The 26,693-nt window shown below is 43.1% G+C and overlaps 2 protein-coding genes across 9 annotated transcripts in view; one reads left to right on the forward strand and one right to left on the reverse strand.

Annotated features, from left to right (window-relative positions):
- Positions 1 to 409: 409 nt before the first annotated feature.
- Positions 410 to 26,693, reverse strand: part of LOC130297691 (BPI fold-containing family C protein-like) — an 88,548-nt gene continuing 62,264 nt past the window's right edge. For 7 of the 8 annotated variants that reach the window (XM_056550438.1, XM_056550434.1, XM_056550433.1 and 4 more), the window contains 5 exons: positions 22,112 to 22,182; positions 19,333 to 19,375; positions 4,219 to 4,282; positions 3,917 to 3,993; positions 411 to 595 (listed from right to left, as the gene is read on the reverse strand). In XM_056550438.1, coding sequence (XP_056406413.1) covers positions 515 to 595; positions 3,917 to 3,993; positions 4,219 to 4,282; positions 19,333 to 19,375; positions 22,112 to 22,182 — 336 coding nt within the window. In that variant the 3' untranslated portion in view covers positions 411 to 514. Of the gene's footprint in view, positions 596 to 3,916; positions 3,994 to 4,218; positions 4,283 to 19,332; positions 19,376 to 22,111; positions 22,183 to 26,693 lie in introns of all 8 variants that reach the window. The other variant, XM_056550432.1, reaches the window with a different exon arrangement.
- Positions 22,609 to 26,693, forward strand: part of LOC130297692 (BPI fold-containing family C protein-like) — a 62,712-nt gene continuing 58,627 nt past the window's right edge. Inside the window, exon 1 of the mRNA XM_056550440.1 lies at positions 22,609 to 22,707. The gene's annotated coding sequence lies outside the window, so the exon portion shown is untranslated. The remainder of the gene's footprint in view (positions 22,708 to 26,693) is intronic.

The raw sequence follows: 26,693 nt of genomic DNA on the forward strand, positions 1-26,693 counted from the left end.
TTTCCGGGCCATTCTGATCCCTTCCTCGGGTACTGCCCCATTAAAGGGGTACTCCGCTGGAAAATGTATTTTTTTTTTTTTTAATCAAACATTACTTCCATTAAAAACTCTTATTCCTTCCAGTACTTATTAGCAGCTGTATACTACAGAGGAAATGCTTTTATTTTCTGATTTCTTTTCTGTCACGACCACAGTGCTCTCAGCTTCTAAAGGCTTCACCCTGGGCCCCAATACTATATATGTAAGGAAAAATGTATTTACAATGTAGGACGTTTCAGAGCCCCTTCTTATCCCTTCCTCAGTACCTGTCCCTGTTACATGCTGCCTATGGTTCAAGCAGCATAAAACAGATGACAAGTTCCTATGAGGTTTCAGTCTGTTTCGCCTGGTTACTCCATAAAAGAAAATCGTATTGAGTAAAAGGTGTTATTTATTATTTAAATGACACTCATAGTGGGAAAAAAAGTAGACGTAGAAAGAATCGTCTTGTTGTCTTGGGTAAGTGTGGAATACATCATGAGGCAAGTACAGGTGCACTGCCCATCAGCTCTTTCCATGGTGTGTAGTACATGTCCATTGACAGCACCAGGCAGCCCTGAAATGAAATTAGAGTGACAAGTGCATTTTTATCCAAGTAGCTGCGATATATAAAGAATTATTATTATGCATGGTACAAAGCTGCTTGTCAATACCCCCCCCCCCCCCCCCCCTCCCCTCAAGCTGCTCAATTTTTCCTTAGAAGCAATACATCTAGGTGTTAAAGGGGTTATCCAGGAAAACACTTTTTTTATATATATATCAACTGGCTCCAGAAAGTCAAACAGATTTGAAAATGACTTCTATTAAAAATCTTAATCCTTTCAGTACTTATGAGCTGCTGAAGTTGAATTGTTCTGTCTAAGTGCTCTCTGATGACACGTGTCTCGGGAACTGTCCAGAGTAGAAGCAAATCCCCATAGCAAACCTCTTCTACTCTGTGCAGTTCCCGAGACAAGCAGAGATGTCAGCAGAGAGCACTGTGGCCAGACAGAAAAGAACAACTCAACTTCAGCAGCTGATAATTATCAGAAGGATTAAGATTTTTTAACAGAAGTAATTTACAAATCTTGATTCCTATAGGAGTGCCGGAAAGGCCTGAGTACAGCTCTCGGGCATCATCGGCACTCCTATAGAAATGAATGGAGCGCATGCTGTCTACCGATAGACGACACACGCTCCTCACTGAGAGCACAGGTGTCTCGTCCCATTGCTCGCGGTGGGGGGGGGGGGGTTGTACTCCTTTAGTAGCTCCATGATGGGGCATGTGTGACAATTTTCTTTACTCATGGATTCATACAGAGTATGCAAGAAAAAAAAGTAATCTTCAATACGTCCTAGGCGATAACTTGTCTTGTTAATAATAGAATGCTAAAAGAAAATGTTTTTTTGCCAAGTTAAAGGGGTACTCCAACATCAGGTAAAACATAGAAAAAATGCTGCAGTAGCATAAAGCATTGCCTACCTGTGGGCGCCTGTTCTGAAATCACCAAATATCTCTATGTTTTTGGGCTCTTAGAGATGTACTTCCTTCTTAAAGGGGCACTCTGATGCTCCAGCATTCTGAACATTTTGCTCAAAACGCTCGGAGCCAGGGGCCGTGATCGTAATGTCACGGCCACGCCCCTCGTGACATCACGCCCCGTCCCCTCCATTCATGTCTATGGGAGGGGGCGTGTTGGCCGACATGCCCCCTCCGATAGACATAAATGGAGGGTGTGTGGTGTGACGTCAGGAGGGGGGCGTAGCCGTGATGTCACGACCACTGCCGCAGGAACCCAGCGTTTGTTTAGAATGCTGGGTGCTGCGGGAGATCAGAGGGAATCTTAGGGAATAAGATGTCTAGCAGAGGAGTACCCCTTAAAGCAGTTGCACAGCCCTACATTTGCCAGAATGCATTGCTTTCTCTAAGCTCTTCATTTCAGTCCTCCCACACTGCCTATTCCCCTGTGGCAGAACATCTAATTTCACAGCAGACTATCACACATCAGTCAAGTCGCAGCACCTGCTATTCATTCCCTGTCTGCTCCTCTGCCTGTGGCATTGTCTAGCCCAAAGTAGCATCCTGTAACCACATCTCGGAAATGAAAGCATTGTTCCACGGCAAGTTCTATAGAATTCTTTATTTACAAAGCTAAATTTTACAGCAATTATACCGCATCAGAATGACAAATGGTATAAACCAACGCATTTCAAGCAGCTACGTGCTCTTATGTATGGTCTGTAGACTATAAGTATGTAGTTGCATGTAGCTGCTTAAAATAAGTCAGTTAATCTATGCCATTTGTTATTCTGATGCTGTATATTTGCTGTACAGTTATATTGTTTTTGTGAATAAAGAAACCTACATTCTATAGAACTTGCCGAAGAAAAATGATTTCATTTTTATGGATTAAGCGCTTGAGCCAATGCCCTTGAGCGTTCCCGGACACCTATGCTTCAGATATTACACAACCATTTTTTTGGACTTTATAACCACACCTTATTCTCCATAAATTTCTCAATAAAGATATTGCACATGTATATGACAGGGAGATGGTGATGTAGGGTGTAGGGGATGGTCAGAGGTGATGACAGAGCAAGAGCTAAGAGACAAGATCGAGTCATGTGTCCTGAGAAAGCAGAGGAGAAAGGGTTATCTTAGGAACGAGGGAGGAGCCTGGGAGCTGGAGAGACAACACCACACTGAAAATTAGAGGACTACACAACTTCCTGTCAGGAGAGATAAAGGACACAAGGAGCTGTTGAGACACCACCACACTGACAGTGAGAAGACTAAATAACTTCCTGTCAGGAGAAAGGAAGGAGGACCAAGGGAGCTGCTAAGCCAACACCCCACCGACAATCAGAGGACTACACAACTTCCTATCAGGTGGGAGGGAGATGACAGTGAGCTTCGGGGACAACACCACATTGACAATAAGAGGACTACCCAACTTGCAGTCAGAAGAGAGGGAGGAGCCAGGGAGCTGCTGAGATAACACCACACTGACAGTGAGAAGACTAAACAACTTCCTGTCAGAGAAAGGAAGGAGGACTAAGGGAGCTGCTAAGCCAACACCCCACTGAGAATGAGAGAACTACACAACATCCTGTCAGGAGAGACAACACCCCACTGAAAATGAGAGGACTACACAACTTCCTGTCAGGAGAGATAGAGGACACAAGGAGCTGTTGAGACACCACCACACTGACAGTGAGAAGACTAAACAACTTCCTGTCAGAAGAAAGGAAGGAGGACCAAGGGAGCTGTTAAGACAACACCACACTGACAATCAGAGGACTACACAACTTCCTATCAGGTGGGAGGGAGAGGGCAGTGAGCTACGGGGACAACACCACATTCACAATGAGAGGACTACCCAACTTACAGTCAGAAGAGAGGGAGGAGACGGGGAGCTGCTGAGATAACACCACACTGACATTGAGAGGATTACTCAACTTTCTGTCAGGAGGGATGGGGAGGCAGGGAGCTGGAGACACACTGACAATCAGAGGACCACACAACTTCCAGTCAGGAGAGAGGGAGGAGCCTGTGAGCTGCTAAGACAACACCACACTGACAAATGATAGGACTACACAACTTCCTGTCAGGAGAAATGGAGGAGCCAGGGAACTGCTGAGACAACACACACTGACAATGAGAAGACTACACAACTTCCTGAAGTGGGGGAATCATGCATAAGCATGCTGAAGCCAGCATCATTTGTGATAACACTATATTAGTATGTTATATATGTTGTATATATGTTATATATACAATTTTCTGAAACCAGAATACACCCAACCCCAACATGGTATCTTGTGGATAGGCCAAAAGACATCTAAGCCCTTTAAATAATTGTTTTAATCTTTTTTTGCATATGGAATGTGATCCTACCGGAGTGATGGATACCGCTGATTCCTGATAAGTGACATCATCAATCGAAGGTATTGGGATACCGCTACTCAATCCACCTGCAAGAGAGAACCAGGACGTAGGGTCATCATATATATGTGTCTATAAGTGCATGAGAGAGTATATGGAAGAGTGTTTCCCGACCAGTGTGCCTCCAGCTGTTGCAGAACTACAACTCCCAGCATGCCCGTTGGCTGTCCGGGCATGCTGGGAGTTGTAGTTTTGCAACAGCTGGAGGCACACTGGTTGGGAAACGCTGATATAGAATCTGAGACATGACTTACTATTGATTGCACGCACTATATAATCCCGTAGCATGTGACCTAGTGAATGCTCCAGCTCCACAACCTGCCAGGTAGAGTAAGTAACATATCATTACATATCTGTACAGTGTTCACATGACGACGTCCAATCTGTACTCCTGAGAAAAAAAAACTATTTAACTTCTTAGTGACCCAGCATTAAAGGGGTATTCCAGGATTTTTAAGTTTTTTTTTATTTGACTGTGCTACAGGGGCTGTAAAATTAATGCAGTTCATGATATAGTTTCTGTACCTGTGTTTCATGATGGTCTCACAATTCTTATCTGATCTTTGCCCCAATGTTTAATTTTTAGCAGCGTAAAAAATGAGTGTCTTCTCAGGTTTTCCCAGGTTGCAGTGCGGCCTGAGACATTACATCACTACTCAGGTGTTCAGAGGGAGCCTGTCTGTGCTTCAATTGGTGGGGCAGAGATCATGCGGGAGGCACCCTGGTTAGAAAACACTGGTCTATTGCATGGAAGGGAGCACAGGTGTGTTTCAATGGGTGGGGTGACTGATGTGTGGATGGGAGCAAAGTGACCTCACACTTACAAACAAGGAATCATGGGATTTGTAGTTTAAGGGAACGAACTCAAACAGGAAATGGCCAGTTCACAAAAAGATATTATGGTAATCTCACAACATTTAGCCCCAAGACAAGAACGGACGCTATCCTAAGCATGTCCATTATTGTCTGGCAGGTACTTAAGTACTAAAATCCCCTTATGTTGGACAACCCCTTTAGTTTCCCATCTAAAAACCAATAGGAGGGTACCATATTTAGGTAGTGACCAAAAATCTGCAATTCTAATGTTTAGGGTTTATTTTTTTTTAAGTGCTTGCGCCATTCGCTATTCGTTTTCAATAACATTTTATTCTAAAAGCTCAGACATTTAGTAGATACCAAATATGTTTATTTTCTTTATTGTTTACATTTTCTTATTTATAAAATGGGATTATTTGGATTTTTAGAAAGGATGGGGCTTTTATATATTTATATATTTTGATTTATTTATATATGTTTTTATAAATATTTTTATAATGATAAATAATAGCTATAAGGGACTTTTATATGCAATGCTTTGATTTTGATCATTGCTATGGCTATTGCACAGCAATGATCTGTGAGATCTGCGCTCTACTTGTACAGCCTGCTCAGGCAGACTAAAAGAAAATCTAACTGCAGCGGGTACAGAGGTATTCAGGAGGCCTCTGGCTTCCATTGCATTAGCAACCAATAACCACTATTGCAGGGGTGGCGATCAAAGACTTGACAGGTTCAGGACACGTCAGGTCACCCTTTAGATGCCGTTATCAGTACTGATCACAGCACCTAGAGGGTTAAACTTCCGGGATCAGATAAAAGTCAGAATTCAGCTTGTGAGGTCGCTTTATGGGAGTGACCCCCCCCCCCATGTGACGTTCAAACACATATGGGCAGTCACGTAAGGGGTTAATGTTGCATACAAATGGCGTCATTTATTTGCTGCACTGTTGTTGTAGTACACAGCTATTCTGTCCATAGAGTTGTAAGGACGGCACAGTGGTAATTAAACTGTATATTACACACTGTACCCTTTTAGAACAGTGTTTCCCAAGCAGGGTGCCTCCAGCTGTTGCAAAACTACAACTCCCATTGCAAAATCACGCAACCTCCATAGTCATATAATAGCCAGTTATCACAAGCCGTGAAACAAAATGACAACATTCCAACCAAACAATCTGATAAAAACCTTAATACATTCTAAGTGGGAAGCCTAATTTGGCTGAATTTGTGGGAGTGGCGAGGGCTTTAAATACCTCTCTCTCACTCCTAGGGGCGTATGGTGCATTTGGCGGTGTTTGGTTTGAACGCCGCTGTGAGCTCATACAACCCCAGGAGTAGGAAGTGTGGTTTGCGGGAGTCTGTCGGTATTCAGGTCCAGTGTCGTGGAGGAGCAGGAAAGCCCGGGATCCCGGTCCATACGCAACCGCCCATCCCTCCTTATTTTCCCCTCACCGTGAGCCGCCCGGTTCCCGGTGTAAGCCGAGGAGCATCATACCTTCATCGCTCCCTCTCGTTCCCGGTGTCAGCCGGGGAGCCTCGCCCACTCTTCGCTCCCTGTCACGGCGTTCTCGGGCAGCGGCGGCGGTGGCGTCCGCAGCCGTCCCGTAGGCCGCCGCGGCAAGCGGTTCCCCCCTCGAGGCAGCACTGCGGGTAACGTGACAGGCCGGTCACGTGGTCGCGACACGGCTCCCATCGTCGCCTCGCTTTCACTACCGCGGCGTGTTCCGGCGTCTCAGTGCCGGGGCAACGCTGCGGGGTCACGTGTTTATCGTGAGGGGCTCGGGGTAGCACAGTCTGCTGGTGAAGTCTCGTCTGGGCGGGCTGTCACTCAGTCTGCAAGCGGGACACAGACCTTCACCTCCTCAGCGTGGGTGCTGTCTGTGCCCTGCTGCGGGCGTGATATGGGGTCTTGGGCTCCTTCTCAGCGAGCGAATTGGGCAGCAGTGGACACTAAATTGTTCTGCGACCACTTCGCCGGCCTAAAAAGCCAGTCCTGCAGCCTTTGCAATGCTAATCCGCACACGTCGGCCTGGTGCTCTCAGTTAAACGAGCAGAGTGAGGCTAGCTCTAGCAAAGCCCCTGCCGTTGCCTGGGCTTCAATGCAGAAATCCTCTTCTGTGGTAGACAGATTGGGCCGCCCAGTGAGATACCTGGGTAAGACACAGATTTGCAACAATTTCAACTTAGCATCTTGCACGTACAGTAACTGTCGTCTGCTCCACGTGTCTTTCAATTGTTATAGGGCTCATCCCAGCATGATTTGTACGCTGAGGGGCAATTAGACATGACTAGTCGGGGTGCAGGTTCAGGCCCTCGCTCAGGTTCTGGCTGGTCATCCTGATCCCACATGGGTCGATTGGCTGGTGACGGGCTTCTGTAGCTTGTTTCACACGGGCATGGTAGCAGTACCTCAGTTCACTGTTGAGTGCAGGAACCTCATGTCAGCACTCAGGGAGCCAGAGAACGTCTCTTCCCTGCTACAGGTAGAGGTGGAGAAGGGCTTTGTCATAGGCCCTTTTTCCTGCTCTCCCTATGAGGTCTGGAGAGTCAGCCCACTGGGCTTAGCCAAGGGCAAGTTCAGTAATAAAAGTAGATTGATTTACGACCTCTCTGCACCTTATTCCACGTCAGTCCCCAGTATCAACTCGCTAACCCCATCAGATGAATTCTCCATGAGGTATGCCTCCATAGACCAGGCCATCCAAGTAATCGTACAGTTGGGGAGGGGCATCTGGCTCTCTAAGGCAGACATCACAGATGCCTTCAAGTTGTTGCCGACCCGGGAAGACCTCTGGAAGTGGTACGGGGTAAAATGGCTGGAGCAATACTACTTTGCAGCGAGATTGACGTTTGGGGCCAAAAGTAGCCCGTGGTTATTTAACCAGCTTGCCATAGCACTACACTGGGTCTTACAGAATGTGGCAAATTGCGAGTTCACAATTCACTATTTAGATGACTTTCTCCTGTTGGAACATCCGGCTTCCAGCCCAACCAACCTCGAGTCATTACGGAGTCTATTCCTCGAGTTAGGGGTCCCGGTGTCCCCTCACAAAACACAGGGTCCCACGAAGCGACTCACGTTCCTGGGCATCACTCTGGATTCAGCCAGTATGCAGGCCAGTTTGCCTCAAGAGAAACTGGCGAGGATACAACAGACAATACACAAGTTTTCAAAGTGCCGCTCAGTTACTAGAGTTGAACTGCAGAGTTTGTTAGGCATGTTGGCTTTCGCGATGCGGATTGTCCCTCAGGGTCGGTCATTTATCTCCAGGCTGTTAGCGCTGCTACCAACGGTGTCAGGGCAGCGGGACTCAGTTCGCATGGATGAGGAGGCTATGGCAGACCTAGCAATGTGGGACTTGTTTCTGTCAGGATGGAAGAGAATCTCGTTTTTCGTTCCATCAGTGTCAGATCAGTCTCCGTTGGTAGTAACCGACTCCTCGGCTGTGGGCTTTGCAGCATTGCATGGTTGCCATTGGTTGGCCAGCGATGGCCTTCGCAGGTGTTGGGTATCCCCGGGTTCAACAGGACTTCAGCCCTGTACGAAATTTACCCAGTGGTAGCTGCTGCTCTCGTCTGGGGTGACACCTGGGCACATAACACTGTCAGGTTCCTGTGTGACAACGCCTCTACAGTTGACATCCTAAACAAGGGGCGTTCTAGCTCAGTGCACATCATGAGGTTTGTGAGACGCTTTACGTGGCTCTCACTTCTTCACAAATTTCACTTTGCCAAAGAACTTGGCAGCAGATGCACTTTACAGAGCTAAATTTAACGTGTTCTTTCAGGTGTGTCCAGACGCAGATGCAGCGGGCGTCCCGGCCCCCTCCTTCAGGGATCTAGTCATGGACTAAATGCCTATTCAGAAGTGGCTAACTCATTGATCAGGCGATCACTGGCCCCTAGCACCATTCAAGCCTACGACTCAGCCATCACCTTGTTCACTTCTTTCATGTACAACGTAGGTTTGCCCGTCATCTCCGTTCACAATGCTCTGGCCTTTGTTGGTTTTTGCCATTCTTCACTACACTTATCATTTAACACTATCAAACTTTACCTCTCCGGGTTGCAACACTACCATTCTCTTTCTCACCCTGAAGCACTTTCTCTGCACTCTTCGCATGCAGTTAAGGCAGCACTCAAAGGCGTACAGATGCTGGCGGCACCCAGGCCTCCTTCACGCCTGCCAGTCACGGGTGAACTATTTTGCGGCATGTCTTCTCTCCTGGACACGTATCCCTTCGGTTATCAGGTCAGCACGGTGATTAAAGCAGCTATCTATCTGGCATTCTATGGGTTTCTTAGGCCAGGGGAATTCACCCGTTCTCACAACAGGTCACCGGGTCTGTCTCTGGGTCAGCTGTCACCTTGTAGTTATGGTTTCACACTCACGTTGTTATCCACTAAAACCAACAGGCACGGTCGTCAAATACTTTCCAACGGCCCACCAGTGGTGTCCGGTGACAGTCTTTGCACAACTCATTTCCATGTTGGTAAGCAATCTGCAGACAGTCCGCTTCTGCCTCTCGGGTCATCCGCACTCACGACTGCGCAATTCCTTAGCCATGTCCGTACATTAGTAAAAGCTCTAGGCCATGATCTGCTACACATCACGGGCCACTCATTCCGGATTGGGGCTGCGTCGGCAGCATCCAAACATGAAGTTCCTGCCCACATCATCAAAAAGTTGGGCCGATGGAATTCAAGTTGTTTTGATAGGTACATTCCTGATCCCTCTTGTGAAATGGCTAGGGTGTTCAAGGTGTTGGCGTTAAATAAAATAAAATAGAGTTGCACCTTACATTCTATGTATTGTCTTTTTTTGCCCTCTATAGGCATTCCCTCCGTACGCGGTTTTGGGCACACATCAACCGTATTTTGTTTGTTATCATCTCTATTTATTTTAGATGCTTATTGACAACTCCAGGTATCCAGAAATGTAAGTATGAATAATTTGTGATGTTGACGTTTTGTTAGGTCACAGGTCAAATCGACTTTTCGAGCAATGACCACAAAAGTAATAAAGTATTTATGTTGTATAAACTCACTCAGCTCTGCTGCTCTGGTTCACTGCAATGGTTGATGTTAAAGGGCTATTCCATGAATTCTTTTTATTTGACTATGCTACAGGGGCTGTAAAGTTAGTGTAGTTCATAACTTAGTGTCTGTACCTGTGTGTGACGGTTTTCTCACAATTCTTCTGTGATTTTCACCCCAATATTTATTTTTAACTGTTGTCTCAGATTTTTCCCAGGTTGCAATGTGGCCGAGACCTGACATCACTAGTCAGCTGATGACAGGGAGCCTGTCTGCTTCAATGGGTGGAGCGATCGCTGGGTGGGAGAGAGATCAATCTGCAACTAATGCAACAGCTGTAGGCACCCTGATTGAAAACCACAGGTCTTTTGAATGGATGCAGCTCATTTATGTTTCAATGGGTGGGGTGGCTGATGATAGAGCCGAGGGGGCTGTCACTATACACAGGACCCTTCTGCTCGCATTCACTTCCTCTACACATTGGCCCTTATTTACTAAGAGTGGAGTGTAGGTTTCTTTGTGGGTTTTCATTCCCTACAATTTATTTTCCACGGTATTTACTAAGGTTTCCCTACATTTTCCACTTTCCCTACATTTTGCTTTTTTTTACACATGTTCTGATCTGTGGGGTTTTCCTCAGCTCAAATCCACCACATTTTCTGTGGAAACCTTAGTAAATATGTTAAGTTTTTGTGAAAATGACGGGAACACGCCCCTTTCCAGTGACCACACCCTTTTTCCGATGGTCACGCCGCTTTTTTGGATTTTCTTAGTCAAATGGAGAGTTGTTTGTTTTTTTTGTTTTTTATTTGGGCACAAATTCGAGCACAGACAGAATTTCTGGCACAATGCACCAGAATCTGGACGCACAACACATGTCGGGTTTGCAATAGTAAATGAGGGCCTGTGTGTTTGTTATTGATCAGCTTGTGCTTATTAGAATAATTATTATATTTATATTATTTATTGCTTACACACTTGCTTGTTTATTATTATATTATTTGTATTATTATAATAATAATTATTATAATTATCATATATATATAATGTATTACTTACATGCTAGCTATTTTTTATTATTATAATTCACACACTAGCTTGTTTATTATATTTGTATTTATTATAAGAACTATTATAATTATAATATATATATATATTGTATTACTTACATGCTAGCTTGTTTATTATTATTATTTATGCACTAGTTTGTCTATTATTATATTTGTATTCATTATAATAATAATGATTCTATTTATATTATTTATTACTTATTCACTAGTTTATTTTTATTTTTTTGTATTATTTTTTATTTACACACCAGCTGGTGTTTATTTTTATTATTTTATTGTTTGCACACCAGCTTTTGCTTATTACCCACCAGCCTGGCTGCTCTTTTAGGATATGTTCACACTGGGGAATCATTTCAGTCAAGAAATTTAGCAAATCTGCCATCTGCTGCTTGGCGTGGAATTTAGCGCAGAATCGGCGTGGAATTTAAAGAGAAAATCAGGAGGAGAATCATGAAAATGCTGTGGAGGGAGTTCAGCCATTTTGGGGTTTGATCCATGCAAAAATTCCACATCAATTCTGCTACAAACTCATAGAAAAGTCCCATTGACTTCAATGGTTTTTACCCGTGGATTCCGCCAGAAACATGAACATATTGAATCTTCTGGCGGAACGAGATTCAGCGTCTGAATTTCATAAGCAGAAATTAGCGTAAACAAAGTGACGGAAAGACAATTAAAGTCAATGGAACTTTCATTCAAGGTGAAATGGTTACCTTGCAGTGTGAACGTACCCTAAGGCCGTGTTCACACGCCAGAATTTCTGCAGGGATTTATAGCCAATACACTTCAATGGGATTGTGCTGTCCTATTCACACAGTAGAATTTCCTCTGCAGGAATTCCATTGAATTGAATGAGCAATTCATTTCTGCGGAATTTACTGCAGAATTTTCATGCAGAATTCCATGCAGAAATTCTGCGGTGTGAACATAGCTTCACTATGCGGCGGACAGATATCCCTGTGCACGGTGTAGCACGGTTCAGCAGAGCTGTGCAGCTATATCCGCCCCTCCCGACTCTAAGGGTGCGTTCACACTGAGGGATAGGAGAGGAATCCTCATGTAAAAATTCCGCCGCAGAATTTACATTTTTTTTTGTGTAAAATTTGCGCAAATTTTGTGTGAAAATCTCATGTAATTCTGTGCATGGAATGTAGGAGGAAACTGGGGGTTTTTTTATTAATTTTTTTGCTGGACTACAACCACCAATTGGTATTTCCCTTTTTATTTGTTTATTTTTTTGTGCAGAATTTCTGCGTAAAATTCCAAGCAAATTTCGTGCAAATTCCGTACTGAAACTATTTCAGCATTGACTTCAATAGACTTCTGCTCGCGTATTCCGCAAGAAGAATAAACGTGTTCATTCTTCTAGCGGACCGGAATTCTGCGAGCGGAATGTACGCAGTGTGAACAGTGCAGAGTAAAATACATTGAAGTCACTGGCAAAGCAGATGTTAATTATTTCTAAGCGGAGAATTCAAGAGGAATTACTCGAGTAACATCCTCTTGAATTACTCAGAGTGAACGCTCCCTAACACAGAGCAGGGAAGGGTTAACAGATTCAGCACAGAATCCCTTGTGCTGTTTGGGATCAGTGCTGATCGTCTGTTCTCTTACTGATCTTCATTCTATCAGGCTATCTGTGTGTCTATCCTGAGCTCCTCTATCTGTTCTGCTATAACTTCTCCTAAGGACACGCGATGCCATAAGTCAGCTGGTTATATAATGACAGACAACTGATTGGCAGCAGTAGGAGCCAATCGGATTTGAAAAGTATCAAATTGGATACTCCAAGGAACGCCCTATGACTGGTGTCTTGGTTAACCTCTTGTGTACCAGAGTATCAGGCTAGTTTTCACTTAGGCTGGGTTCCCACTACGTTTTCTCCCATACGGGAGCGCATACGGCAGGGGGGAGCTGAAACCTCGCGCTCCCGTATGTAATTCATTTCAATGAGCCGGCCGGAGTGAAACGTTCAGTCCAGTCGGCTCATTTTTGCGCTGTATGCGCTTTTTCCCCGGACTTAAAACTGTGGTCGACCACGGTTTTAGGTCCGGTTGTAAAAGCGCATATGGCGCAAAAATGGGACGACCGTACCGAACGTTTCACTGCGGTCGGCTCATTGAAATGAATTACATATGGGAGCGCATAGAAAGCATACGGGAGCGCATAGAAAGCATACGGGAGCGCGAGGATTCAGCTCCCCCCTGCCGTATGCGCTTCCATATGGGAGAAAACGTGATGTGAACCCAACCGGTATATATATAGATAGATAGAGATAAACAGATATTTATCTAATGTTTTATCTACAGCAGTGTTTCCCATCCAGGGTTCATCCAGCTGTTGTAAAACTGCAACTCCTAGCATGCCCAGACAGCCAACGGCTGTCCGGGCATGCTGGGAGTTGTAGTTTTGCAACAGCTGGAGGCACCCTGGTTGGGAAACACATATCTACAGAGTGAGGCTAGGTCCCCAATAGACATATCCATCGGCCTTATATCCGCTGTTGTAGTTATATCCGCTGAGTTGTAATTTTGCAACAGCTGGAGGAACCCTGCTTAGGAAACACTGTAGATATAACATTAGATCTCTGTTTATCTATCTCATATCTATCTATCTCATATCTATCTATCTATCTCATATCTATCTATCTCATATCTATCTATCTCATATCTATCTATCTCATATCTATCTATCTCATATCTATCTATCTCATATCTATATCTATCTCATATATATCGCATATCTATCTATCTCATATCTATCTATCTATCTATCTATCTCATATCTATATCTATCTATCTCATATCTATATCTATCTCATATCTATCTATCTCCTATCTATCTATCTATCTATCTATCTCATATCTATCTATCTCATATCTATATCTATCTCATATCTATCTATCTATCTCATATATATCGCATATCTATCTATCTCATATCTATCTATCTCATATCCATCTATCTCATATCTATCTATCTATCTCATATCTATCTATCTCATATCTATCTATCTCATATCTATCTATCTCATATCTATCTATCTATCTCATATCTATCTATCTCATATCTATCTCATATCTATCTATCTATCTATCTATCTATCTCATATCTATCTATCTCACATCTATCTATCTATCTCATATCTATCTATCTATCTCATATCTATCTATCTATCTCATATCTATCCATCTATCTCATATCCATCTATCTATCTATCTCATATCTATCTCATATCTATCTCATATCTATCTATCTATCTATCTATCTCATATCTATCTCATATCTATCTATCTATTTATCTATCTCATATCTATCTCATATTTATCTGTCTATCTATCTCATATCTATCTATCTCATATCTATCCCATATCTATCTATCTCATATCTATCTATCTATCTATCCCATATCTATCTATCTCATATCTATCTATCTATCTCATATCTATCCCATATCTATCTATCTATCTATCTATCTCACATCTATCTATCTATCTATCTCATACCTATCTCATATCTATCTCACATCTATCTATCTATCTCATATCTATCTATCTCTCTATCTCATATCTATCTCATATCAATCTATCTATCTATCTATCTCATATCTATCTCATATCAATCTATCTATCTCATATCTATCTATCTCATATCTATCTATCTATCTCATATCTATCTATCTCATATCTATCTCATATCTATCTATCTATCTATCTATCTCATATCTATCTATCTCACATCTATCTATCTATCTCATATCTATCTATCTATCTCATATCTATCTATCTATTTATCTCATATCTATCTATCTATCTATCTCATATCTATCTATCTCACATCTATCTATCTATCTCATATCTATCTATCTATCTTGACTGAGTAAAAACTAGCCTGATACTCTGGGAAACATAGGGTTAACCAAGACACCTGTAATAGGGCGGTCCTTGGAGTATCCAATTTGATACTTTTCAAATCCGATTGGCTCCTACTGCTGCCAATCAGTTGTCTGTCATCATATAACCAGCTGACATATGGCGTCGCGTGTCCTTAGGAGAAGTTATAGCAGAACAGATAGAGGAGCTCAGGATAGACACACAGATAGCCTGATAGAATGAAGATCAGTAAGAGAACAGACGATCAGCACTGATCCCAAACAGCACAAGGGATTCTGTGCTGAATCTGTTAACCCTTCCCTGCTCTGTGTTAGAGGCAGATATAACTGCACAGCTCTGCAGTGATATCTGACCGCCGCATAGTGAGGCTATGTTCACGCATGGGAAATCTCTGGCTGGCATACCAGAGACTGCGGGTGCCGGCAATAATATGCTGGCGCTAAAACCGCACAGGGATACGCGGTCTCGTAGATGGCTTTGCATTCCGTGCGGAGTCTACAGAAGGAATGGACAGGTTCATTCTTCGTGTGGATACCAAAAACATTGGTAACAGAAATTTCGCCATGTGCACAGCGCAGCAGAAGCCCGTTGAATTCAATGGGACTCTGCTGCTCCAGAGTCTCCGTGCAGAATTCCAGTGCAAAATTCCGGAGTGTGAACATGGCCTCAGAGAGAAGCGAAACTGGTGTGTGATAAGTATGGGCTAGTGTGTAAATAATGACAAAGATAAATATAGTGTGTAGTGACAACCCCTCAGCGGGGAAAACCTCCCATATCCTCAACCATTGCAGTGAACCAGAGTAGTAGAGCTGAGTGTGATTGTACAACATGACTACATGGCTAAGCGTGTGTTCACACGGCCGTCTGTCCCCGTTTTTTTTTAATTCCCGTTTCGGTTCCGTTCTTGCAGGCTGTAAATGGATTAAAAACAGTTTAAAAAAAATCCCATTCATGTCAATGGGATTTTTTTGCAATATGTTTGTACCTGTCTGCACTCATTTCATTTCCGTCTCCAGTCAAAAAAACGGAAGAAAAAAAAGGATACAGTAAATTTAACATTGAAGTCTATGGAAAACGGATGAGCCTTTAATGTCATCCATTTGCATCCGTTTTTCAATACGTTTTTTTAACTGTTTTTACTTCTGACCACGCCCAGAACAAAAAAATTATATATATTTTTTGGTCTAATAACTGAACAATAACGGATCCAAACAGATACAAATGGATAACATCCGATAGTGTCCGTTTTTTTAACCTCTTCAGGACGCCGGGCGTATGCATATGCCCTGCATCCCGAGTCCTTAAGGACGTGGGGCGGATGCATACGCCCGTGGGAATTCCGGTCCCCGCCGCTAGCCGGCTTGGGACCGGACCGGGATGCCTACTGAAACCATTCAGCAGGCACCCCGGCACATCGCCCAGGGGGATCCTGAGACCCCCCTCCCCATGCCGGCGATCGCAGAAAATCGCATGTCAATTCAGACATGCGATTTTCTGCTATTTCGGGCTGATCGGGTCTCTGGTGACCCGATCACCCGGAAAATAGGGATGATCGGAGCTGTCAGTGACAGCCCCGATCATTCTGAGGGCTAGGAGTGAGGTCGCAGTGCTGTGATCTCCTCCTATCCCCTGCCATTGGACAGAACTGATTCTGACCAATGGCAGAGCAGGACAGTGGGTTGCCATGGCAACCCCCTTTTTGCCCACCCCTGGATGTCGAGGGGAACGTGGGGAGAAGATGCCTAGGAACCGCTGATCTTCGCTGGAGACTGCAAAGATCCTGGCTCAGGAAGGGAAACGGGGGGGGGGGGGGGATGTTAATGAAAGTAAAGTGATCCTTACTGTGGCAACCACTAGGAAGGCCAAACTGCAACTCCCAGCATGCCTAGACTGTCCAGGCATGCTGGGAGTTGTAGTTCTGTAACATCTGTCCCTTCAGATTTAGCAATTTTCATGACATTTTTGAAAATTGCTGCTTTACTTTGAAGCCCTCTAATTTTTTCAAAAAGCAAAAGTATGTCCATTTTATGATGCCAACATAAAGTGGACATATTGTATTTGTGAAGAAAAATAAAATTTATTGTGAATATCCATTTCCCTTACAAGTAGAGAGCTTCAAAGTTAGAAAAATGCTAAATTTTCAAAATTTTCATGAAATTTTGGGATTTTTCACCAAAATAGGATGCAAGTAACGCTGAAAACTTACCACCAAAATAAAAGTAGAATATGTCACGAAAAAACAATCTCAGAATCAGAATATTCAGTAAATGCGTTTTCGAGTTATTCATTCGTAAAGCGACGGTGGTCAGAATTGCGAAAAAGGTCTCAGTCCTTAAGGTGAAAAAGGGCTGCGTCCTTAAGGTGAAAAAGGGCTGCGTCCTTAAGGGGTTTAAGTCTGTTTTTATTTTTGATGGGAGAAGAACCTGTAAGGCTGCGTTCACACGGCCCTCTAGACCCGTCCCGGGTCTAGAGGGCCGTGTGAACGCAGCCTTACAGGTCACAATGTATAGTGTACAGTCTAATCACCACTAGAGATGAGCGAACTTACAGTAAATTCGATTCGTCACGAACTTCTCGGCTCGGCAGTTGATGACTTTTCCTGCGTAAATTAGTTCAGCCTTTAGGTGCTCCGGTGGGCTGGAAAAGGTGGATACAGTCCTAGGAAAGAGTCTACTACGATTGTATCCACCTTTTCCAGTCTACCGGAGCACCGGAAAGCTAAACTAATTTATGCAGGAAAAGTCATCAATTGCCGAGCCGAGAAGTTCGTGACGAATCGAATTTACTGTAAGTTCGCTCATCTCTAATTACCACTAAAGTAACAGAGCGCACTGTGCCGTCCTTACAACTCTATGGACAAATAGTTATAATATGAATAGCTGTAAAATACAACAACAGTTCAACTAATAAAAGACGCCGACCAAACACTACAGCAGGACTAAGCTGTCCGGGCCCATTGGCTCCTCCCGATGTATGGAGGCGTGCGCGCGCAATGTCAGGATGTTGGACGGACTTGACCTTAGTGATCAAAGGTGGCGCTGCGCTCCTCCAGCAGGCCAAAAAATGCAAATTATTATAGGACGGGTGGGGTAGGGGCAGCATGGCGGGGTTTTGCTTGATGGGCAGGTGCTTTGGATGGGCAGGTACTTCGAATGTTGGCCAACTTTATTGCAGTAGGCAGAGCAGCGCCCCCATCAAGAAAGCACTCAAGGCAGCTGCCTATTTTTCGTATAGGCAGAGACGGTCTGTGAGAGTCACGGCAGGTGGTGTATCCCGTGGGCCTGTGTGGATGATGACGTGAGCCGTGCCAGGGAACGGAGTCTAAGGTAGAGATGAGCGAACTTACAGTAAATTCGATTCATCACAAACTTCTCGGCTCGGCAGTTGATGTCTTTTCCTGCATAAATTAGTTCAGCTTTCAGGTGCTCCCGTGGGCTGGAAAAGGTGGATACAGTCCTAGGAGACTCTTTCCTAGGACTGTATCCACCTTTTCAGCCCACCGGAAAGCTGAACTAATTTACGCTCATCTCTAGTCTAAGGTGCCGCTGGTTTTCACCAGAGCTTGCCGCAAAGCAGGATGGTCTTGCTGCGGCAGGCAGCACCTAGGTCGCTTACCCCTGGCATGACTCGTCCACATTGGGATGAGCGTGGCACAGAAGGAAACAGGCTAGATGTGGTCAGGATAACTGATGGACAGGACAGGTGGCACTGAAGCAGGGAAAGGACATGGAACAAGGGTCAGGTACACGGATAACAGGAACAATGGACCACAGAAGCTTTCTCTCAGGCACAAGGACAACAAAGAACCGGCCGCAAGTCATGGGAGGAACTGATACTTTTAAGACAAGGTGCAGGTGAATACACTAAATAAAGGGGTTATCCGGGAAAAAATAAATAAAAAATGTATATCAACTGGCTCCAAAAAGTTAAACAGATTTGTAAATTACTTCTATTAAAAAATCTTAATCCTCTCAATAATTATCAGCTGCTGAAGTTGAGTTGTTGTTTTCTGTCTGGCAACAGTGCTCTCTGCTGACATCTCTGATTGTCTCGGGAACTGCACAGAGTAGAAGAGGTTTTCTATGGGGATTTGCTTCTAAACTGGGCGGTTCCCGAGACAGGTGTCATCAGAGAGCACTTAGACAGAAAAGAACAACTCAACTTCAGCAGCTCATAAGTACTGAAAGGATTAAGATTTTTTAATAGAAGTAAGTTACAAATCTGTTTAACTTTCTGGAGCCAGTTGATATATATATATATATATATATATATATTAAAAAAAAAAAAGTTTTTTTCCTGGATAACCCCTTTAAGGGCGTACTGGCCCTTTAATTGTAAGAGCTCCTGCGCGCGAGTGCCTAGGAGGCGGGAGCATGCACACGGGGCTGAGAGCACAGAAGACTAGGGAGGTGAGTGACAGGTTGGAAGCGTGTCTTGCCAGAGCGCTGACATTACACAGCCTGTAGGGATACACCATAAATGTCCCATATAGGAACACACCTTTACGTATCATAAGGCCAGCACTTACCACATAGTCTTTTATACTTACATCAACATGGCCAACAAAACTTTTGAAGTCTTTGAAGCGGAAACTACATCAAAAATAAAAAGACGTAAAACTGCAGTAGAATTATTATTCTAGTACTCTATATCACCAGTGTTCTTTAAAGCGTTACTGTCACTTTAAAAAAAAAAAAAAAACTTTTGACGTATCACACAAACATGTCAAAAGTTTTGACTGGTTGGGATTGGTAGACAGAGATGGGGGAGCGCGCCACTGAGCGCTTCACTCCCCAGCTCGATCCTCTCCCTCTCGTTGCATAAGACGGACCCCATAGACTTATATATCTGCTGCAGTCACATTTTCTGGTCCCTGGAGCTTATTATTTAGGGGAAACCTCCCCCCAAATGCGTCACGCACATGTTCTTGTGTGATGTCTGTTCTGTAATATTTTTAAATGAATCCTAAATAAAAAAGTGGAATTTTTACAGGACTTCTGTTTGGATGCTTAATGGGGTACTCCGCCCCTAGACATTTTATCCCCTAATCAAAGGATAGGGGATAAGATGTCGGTCCCCGCGATCTCGGCTGTGGCCCCCCCAGACATGACCACCCAGACATCCGGTGCATGGAGCGAACTTTGATCTGTGCTGGATGACTGGCGATGTGGGGCGGAGACTTGTGACGTCACGGTCATGTCCCGCTCCTGACGTCACGGCCACGCCCCCTCAATGCAAGTCTATGGGAGGGGGCGTGACTGCCGTCACGCTCCCTCCCATAGACTTGCATTGAGAGGGCGTGGTTATGATGTCACGAGCCTCCAGCGCTGCACCCGACTCTCTAAACAAACGCCAAGTACAGTAGGGGGATCCTTTGGATAGGGGATAAGATGTTTGGGGGTGGAGTACCCCTTTAAAGGGGAACTCAGGTAGAGGAGTACTTCTCTCCTATCCACAGAATCCTGTGGATAGGTGATGTGTCTGATCTCCTGCCCAGTCCCCCCGTCTTACTGTCGACCACGGTACAAAGCGTTGGACGCCACTACTCTCCATGTACCTCCGGCCCCCCATTAGACATACAAGGGTGGGCGTGTCGGCCACCTCTTCGTTCTGTGGTCGCTCAGTGCACGAAGAGAGTTGGGGTGCCGGGCAGATGATCACGGGGGTCCCAGCAGGATTCTGCGCATAGGGAGGGGATAAGTAGTTATCTACAGGAGTTCCCCTTTAATTTTTCCTGGTCCCTGCTTGTTTTTTTCCACTTCCAATAAGGTTCCATAATTAGATGAAGAAAGAAAAGGACCGGAGTGAGGCCCAGAAGATCTGACTGCAGCAGCAGTGGGCGAGTAAGGTAGGTATGGCGGCCTCTTATTAATTTTTTTTCAAAAAATGAATGATCAGTGAGGGTCTCAGTGCTAAGATCTCAACTGATCATCAGAACAAGTGGGAAGAAACACTTTATGTCCTGCTTCACTAGTCGGTCCCATGAACCTATAATAGGCTCATCCTGTGCAGCAGGACGTAGATCACTGTGAGCCCTCGTTCTTCTAATAGGTGGGGGGTCTAAGACGACTACCTAATTAAACTTTTGACATGTCTCTGTGAGCACTGCAGCTCCACCTCTCCCATAGAGATGCATGGAGGGGGCGTGTTGGCCACGTCGTCATGCTGCAGCTGACACGCCTCCTGCATGGGAGAGCCGCGACAGGAGATCGTGGGGGTCCCAGTGTTCGGAGTGTCCAGGGCTGCAGATCTCCTTTAAAGGGGCCGGAAAGTTAAACAGATTTGTAAATGACTTCTGTTAAAAAATCTTAATCCTTCCAGTACTTATCAGCTGCTGTATACTACAGAAGAAGTTATTTTCTTTTTGGAACACAGTGCTCTCTGCTGACATCACAAGCACAGAGCTCTCTGCTGACATCTCTGTCCATTTTAGGAACTGTCAGTAGAGCAGCATATGTTTGCTACGGGAATTTTCTTCTACTCTGGACAGTTCCTAAAATGGACAGAGATGTCAGCAGAGAGCACTGTGCTCGTGATGTCAGCAGAGAGCTCTGTGTTCCAAAAAGAAAAGAATTTCCTCTGTAGTATTCAGCAGCTAAAAAGTACTGGAAGGATTAAGATTTTTTAATAGAAGTAATTTACAAATCTGTTTAACTTTCTGCCACCAGTTGATAACAAAAAAAAAAGCTTTCCACCGGAGTACCCCTTTAAAGGGGTACTCCACTGGATTTTCTTTTAAATCAACTGGTTTGCAAATTAGTTCTATTAAAAAATCCCAATCCTTCCAGTACTTATCAACCGCTGTATAATACACAGGAAGTTCTTTTCTTTTTGAACTTCCTTTCTGTCTGACCACAGTACTCTCTGCTGACACCTCTGTCCATGTCAGGAACTGTCCAGAGCAGGAGAGGTTTGCTATGGGGATTTGCTCCTACTCTGGACAGTTCCTGACATGGACAGAGGTGTCAGCAGAGAGCACTGTGGTCAGGCAGAAAGGAAATTAAAAAAGAAAAGAACTTCCTGTGTATTATACAGCAGCTGATTAGAACTGGAAGGATTGGGATTTTTTAATAGAAGTAATTTGCAAATCTGTTTAACTTTCTGGCACCAGTTGATTTAAAAGAAAATGTTTTCCAGTGGAGTACCCCTTTAAATTTCGTCACAATGGTATGTATATTATATAGTCTACACCTGTGGTCTCCAAACTGTGGACCTATATCTGGAGAGCCCCAGTTTGGAGACCAAAATTTGGGTAATTTCTCTAATGTTAAATCTTCTAGCCTGATAATTTTCCATCATCTGTCAATAACAAATAAAGACAAATTTACCTTTGAATTGAAAATGAGACCTTCAGGTTGAGGTTGGACAGATGCACCGTGTCGGCAATGAAAGTTGCGTGCTGTAAGAGAGACGTCACAATTAAAGGGGTTATCCAGGAATAGAAAAACAGAGCTGATTTCTTTTAAAAACGCTCCCCGTCTGTCTCCAGGTTGGGTGTGGTTCTGCAGCTCAGTTCCATTGAAGTGAATGGAACCAAGTTGTTATACCGCACCCAACCTGGGGACAGACGTGGAGCTGGTTTTGAAAGAAATTAGCTCTGCTTTTCTATTCCTGGATAACCCCTTTAACGGCTGTCCAGGCATGCTGGGAGTTGTGGTTTGGCAACATCTGGAGGACCGCAGTTTGGAGACCACTGGACTCTCAGTAGATGCCCTAAGACTGTCGTAACCAAGGGCCACAAGACAAATTAAAGAAGGCACATGGGGATAAGTAAAGGTATACACCACACCTAACAGACAGAATGTAATGTTAGGTCTTTATCATTACAGGCAATTAGCTTTTTCCACAACCACCCGAAACGTCACCGAAAAGTCAGTCCGGATTGGTGATATAAGCCAACAGTGACATCTTCAGGCTATACAAGGTAATGGCAAACAAAGAAAGTGAGCATAAGGGTACGGGCACACTACGGAATTGCCACCGAATTTCCGAGTGGAATTCAGCGGGCGCAATTCCGCGGTGTGAACTTTAACATTAGTGTGAACGGGTTTCCGCGAGACCCGTTCACACTGCGGAATTTCAGTGGCGGACATTTCCGCCGCTGAAAGTGTTCCACGCAAAGAAAGAACATGTTCATTCTTTGTGCGGAATCCGCGAGCGGACCATAGCCGTCAATAGGTATAAGGCTGTCGGGATAGGTATAAGTAAAACAAAAGAAGAACAGGCGCTCCTTTGTGGAGAATCAAAGGGATCACAGGTGCGTGAGAAGGGTAAAAATGAAGGCTCACCCTGCCAGGTTGTGCAAATTCCCACACAACAAGGATCTGCGTTTGTAGTATAGTGAACTGGGTCTGCAGCCTTCCTGGAATCGACAGAGATGCAGAGGCGAAAGCTTCAGGGGTGCAGGAATACAGGCGCTGACCAAGAAGGGGACCAGTGAAGCCAGGTAGGTATCAAACAGCTTTAATCCAATGGACAGCATTGGATTAAAGCTGTTTGATACCTACCTGGCTTCACTGGTCCCTTTCTTGGTCAGCGCCTGTATTCCTGCACCCCTGAAGCTTTCGCCTTGGGATAGGTATAAGGCTGTCCTTAATATAAGATAGGGATAGACATGAGGCTATCCTTCATATAAGATAGGGATAGGCATAAAGCTATCCTTCATATAAGATAGGGATAGGCATAAAGCTATCCTTCATATAAGATAGGGATAGACATAAGGCTATTCTACATATAAGATAGGGATAGACATAAGGCTATCCTTCATATAAGATAGGGATAGACATAAGGCTATTCTTCATATAAGATAGGGATAGACATAAGGCTATCCTTCATATAAGATAAAGATAGGCATAAGGCTATCCTTCATATAAGATAGGGATAGGTATAAGGCTATTCTTCATATAAGATAGGGATAGGCATAAGGCTATTCTTCATATAAGATAGGGATAGGGATAAGACTATCCTTCATATAAGATAAAGATAGGCATAAGGCTATCCTTCATATAAGATAGGGATAGGTATAAGACTATCCTTCATATAAGATAGGGATAGCTATAAGGCTATTCTTCATATAAGATAGGGATAGGCATAAGGCTATTCTTCATATAAGATAGGGATAGGGATAAGACTATTCTTCATATAAGATAAAGATAGGCATAAGGCTATCCTTCATATAAGATAGGGATAGGTATAAGACTATCCTTCATATAAGATAGGGATAGCTATAAGGCTATTCTTCATATAAGATAGGGATAGGCATAAGGCTATCCTTCATATAAGATAGGGATAGATATAAGGCTATCCTTCATATAAGATAGGGATAGGTATAAGGCTATCCTTCATATAAGATAGGGATAGACATAAGGTTATCCTTCATATAAGATAGGGATAGGTATAAGGCTATCCTTCATATAAGATAGGGATAGATATAAGACTATCCTTCATATAAGATAGGGATAGGAATAAGGCTATCCTTCATATAAGATAGGGATAGGAATAAGGCTATCCTTCATATAAGATAGGGATATGTATAAGGCTATCCTTCATATAAGATAGGGATAGGTATAAGGCTATCCTTCATATAAGATAGGGATAGACATAAGGCTATTCTTCATATAAGATAGGGATAGGGATAAGACTATCCTTCATATAAGATAAAGATAGGCATAAGGCTATCCTTCATATAAGATAGGGATAGGTATAAGACTATCCTTCATATAAGATAGGGATAGCTATAAGGCTATTCTTCATATAAGATAGGGATAGGCATAAGGCTATTCTTCATATAAGATAGGGATAGGGATAAGACTATCCTTCATATAAGATAAAGATAGGCATAAGGCTATCCTTCATATAAGATAGGGATAGGTATAAGACTATCCTTCATATAAGATAGGGATATCTATAAGGCTATTCTTCATATAAGATAGGGATAGGCATAAGGCTATCCTTCATATAAGATAGGGATAGATATAAGGCTATCCTTCATATAAGATAGGGATAGGTATAAGGCTATCCTTCATATAAGATAGGGATAGACATAAGGTTATCCTTCATATAAGATAGGGATAGGTATAAGGCTATCCTTCATATAAGATAGGGATAGATATAAGACTATCCTTCATATAAGATAGGGATAGGAATAAGGCTATCCTTCATATAAGATAGGGATAGGAATAAGGCTATCCTTCACATAAGATAGGGATATGTATAAGGCTATCCTTCATATAAGATAGGGATAGGTATAAGGCTATCCTTCATATAAGATAGGGATAGATATAAGACTATCCTTCATATAAGATAGGGATAGGTATAAGGCTATCCTTCATATAAGATAGAGATAGGTATAAGACTATCCTTCATATAGGATAGGAATAGATATAAGGCTATCCTTCATATAAGATAGGGATAGGTATAAGGCTGTCCTTCATATAAGATATAGATAGGCATAAGGCTATCCTTCATATAAGATAGGGATAGGTATAAGGCTATCCTTCATATAAGATAGGGATAGGCATAAGGCTATTCTTCATATAAGATAGAGATAGGCATAAGGCTATCCTTCATATAAGATAGGGATAGGCATAAGGCTATCCTTCATATAAGATAGGGATAGACATAAGGCTATTCTTCATATAAGATAGGGATAGGCATAAGGCTATCCTTCATATAAGATAGGGATAAGCATAAGGCTATCCTTCATATAAGATAGACATAGACATAAGGCTATTCTTCATATAAGATAGAGATAGGCATAAGGCTATCCTTCATATAAGATAGGGATAGGCATAAGGCTATCCTTCATATAAGATAGGGATAGACATAAGGCTATTCTTCATATAAGATAGGGATAGGCATAAGGCTATCCTTCATATAAGATAGGGATAGGCATAAGGCTATTCTTCATATAAGATAGGGATAGGCATAAGACTATTCTTCATATAAGATAGAGATAGGCATAAGGCTATTCTTCAAATAAGATAGGGATAGGCATAAGGCTATCCTTCATATAAGATAGGGATAGGAATAAGGCTATCCTTCATATAAGATAGGGATAGGTATAAGGCTATTCTTCATATAAGATAGGGACAGGCATAAGGCTATTCTTCATATAAGATAGGGATAGACATAAGATTATTCTTCATATAAGATATGGATAGGCATAAGACTATCCTTCATATAAGATAGGTATAAGGCTATTCTACATATAAGATAGGGATAGGTATAAGGCTATTCTTCATATAAGATAGGGATAGGCATAATGCTATCCTTCATATAAGATGGGAATAGGCATAAGACTATCCTTCATATAAGATAGGGATAGGCATAAGGCTATCCTTCATATAAGATAGGAATAGGCATAAGACTATCCTTCATATAAGATAGGGATAGGCATAAGGCTATTCTTCATATAAGATAGGGATAGGCATAAGGCTATCCTTCATATAAGATAGGGATAGACATAAGACTATCCTTCATATAAGATAGGGATAGACATAAGACTATTCTTCATATAAGATAGGGATAGGCATAGGATTATACTTCATATAAGATAGGGATAGGTATAAGGCTATTCTACATATAAGATAGGGATAGGTATAAGACTATCCTTCATATAAGATAGGGATAGGCATAAGAGTATCCTTCATATAAGATAGGGATAGGCATAAGGCTATTCTTCATATAAGATAGGGATAGGCATAAGGCTATTCTACATATAATATAGGGATAGGCATAGGATTATTCTACATATAAGATAGGGATAGGCATAAGGCTATCCTTCATATAAGATAGGGATAGGCATAAGATTAATCTTCATATAAGATAGGGATAGGCATAAGATTATTCTACATATAAGATAGGGATAGGCATAAGGCTATCCTTCATATAAGATAGGGATAGGTATAA

This window comes from Hyla sarda, chromosome 13 (assembly GCF_029499605.1).
Source record: "Hyla sarda isolate aHylSar1 chromosome 13, aHylSar1.hap1, whole genome shotgun sequence".
Lineage (NCBI taxonomy): Eukaryota > Metazoa > Chordata > Amphibia > Anura > Hylidae > Hyla > Hyla sarda.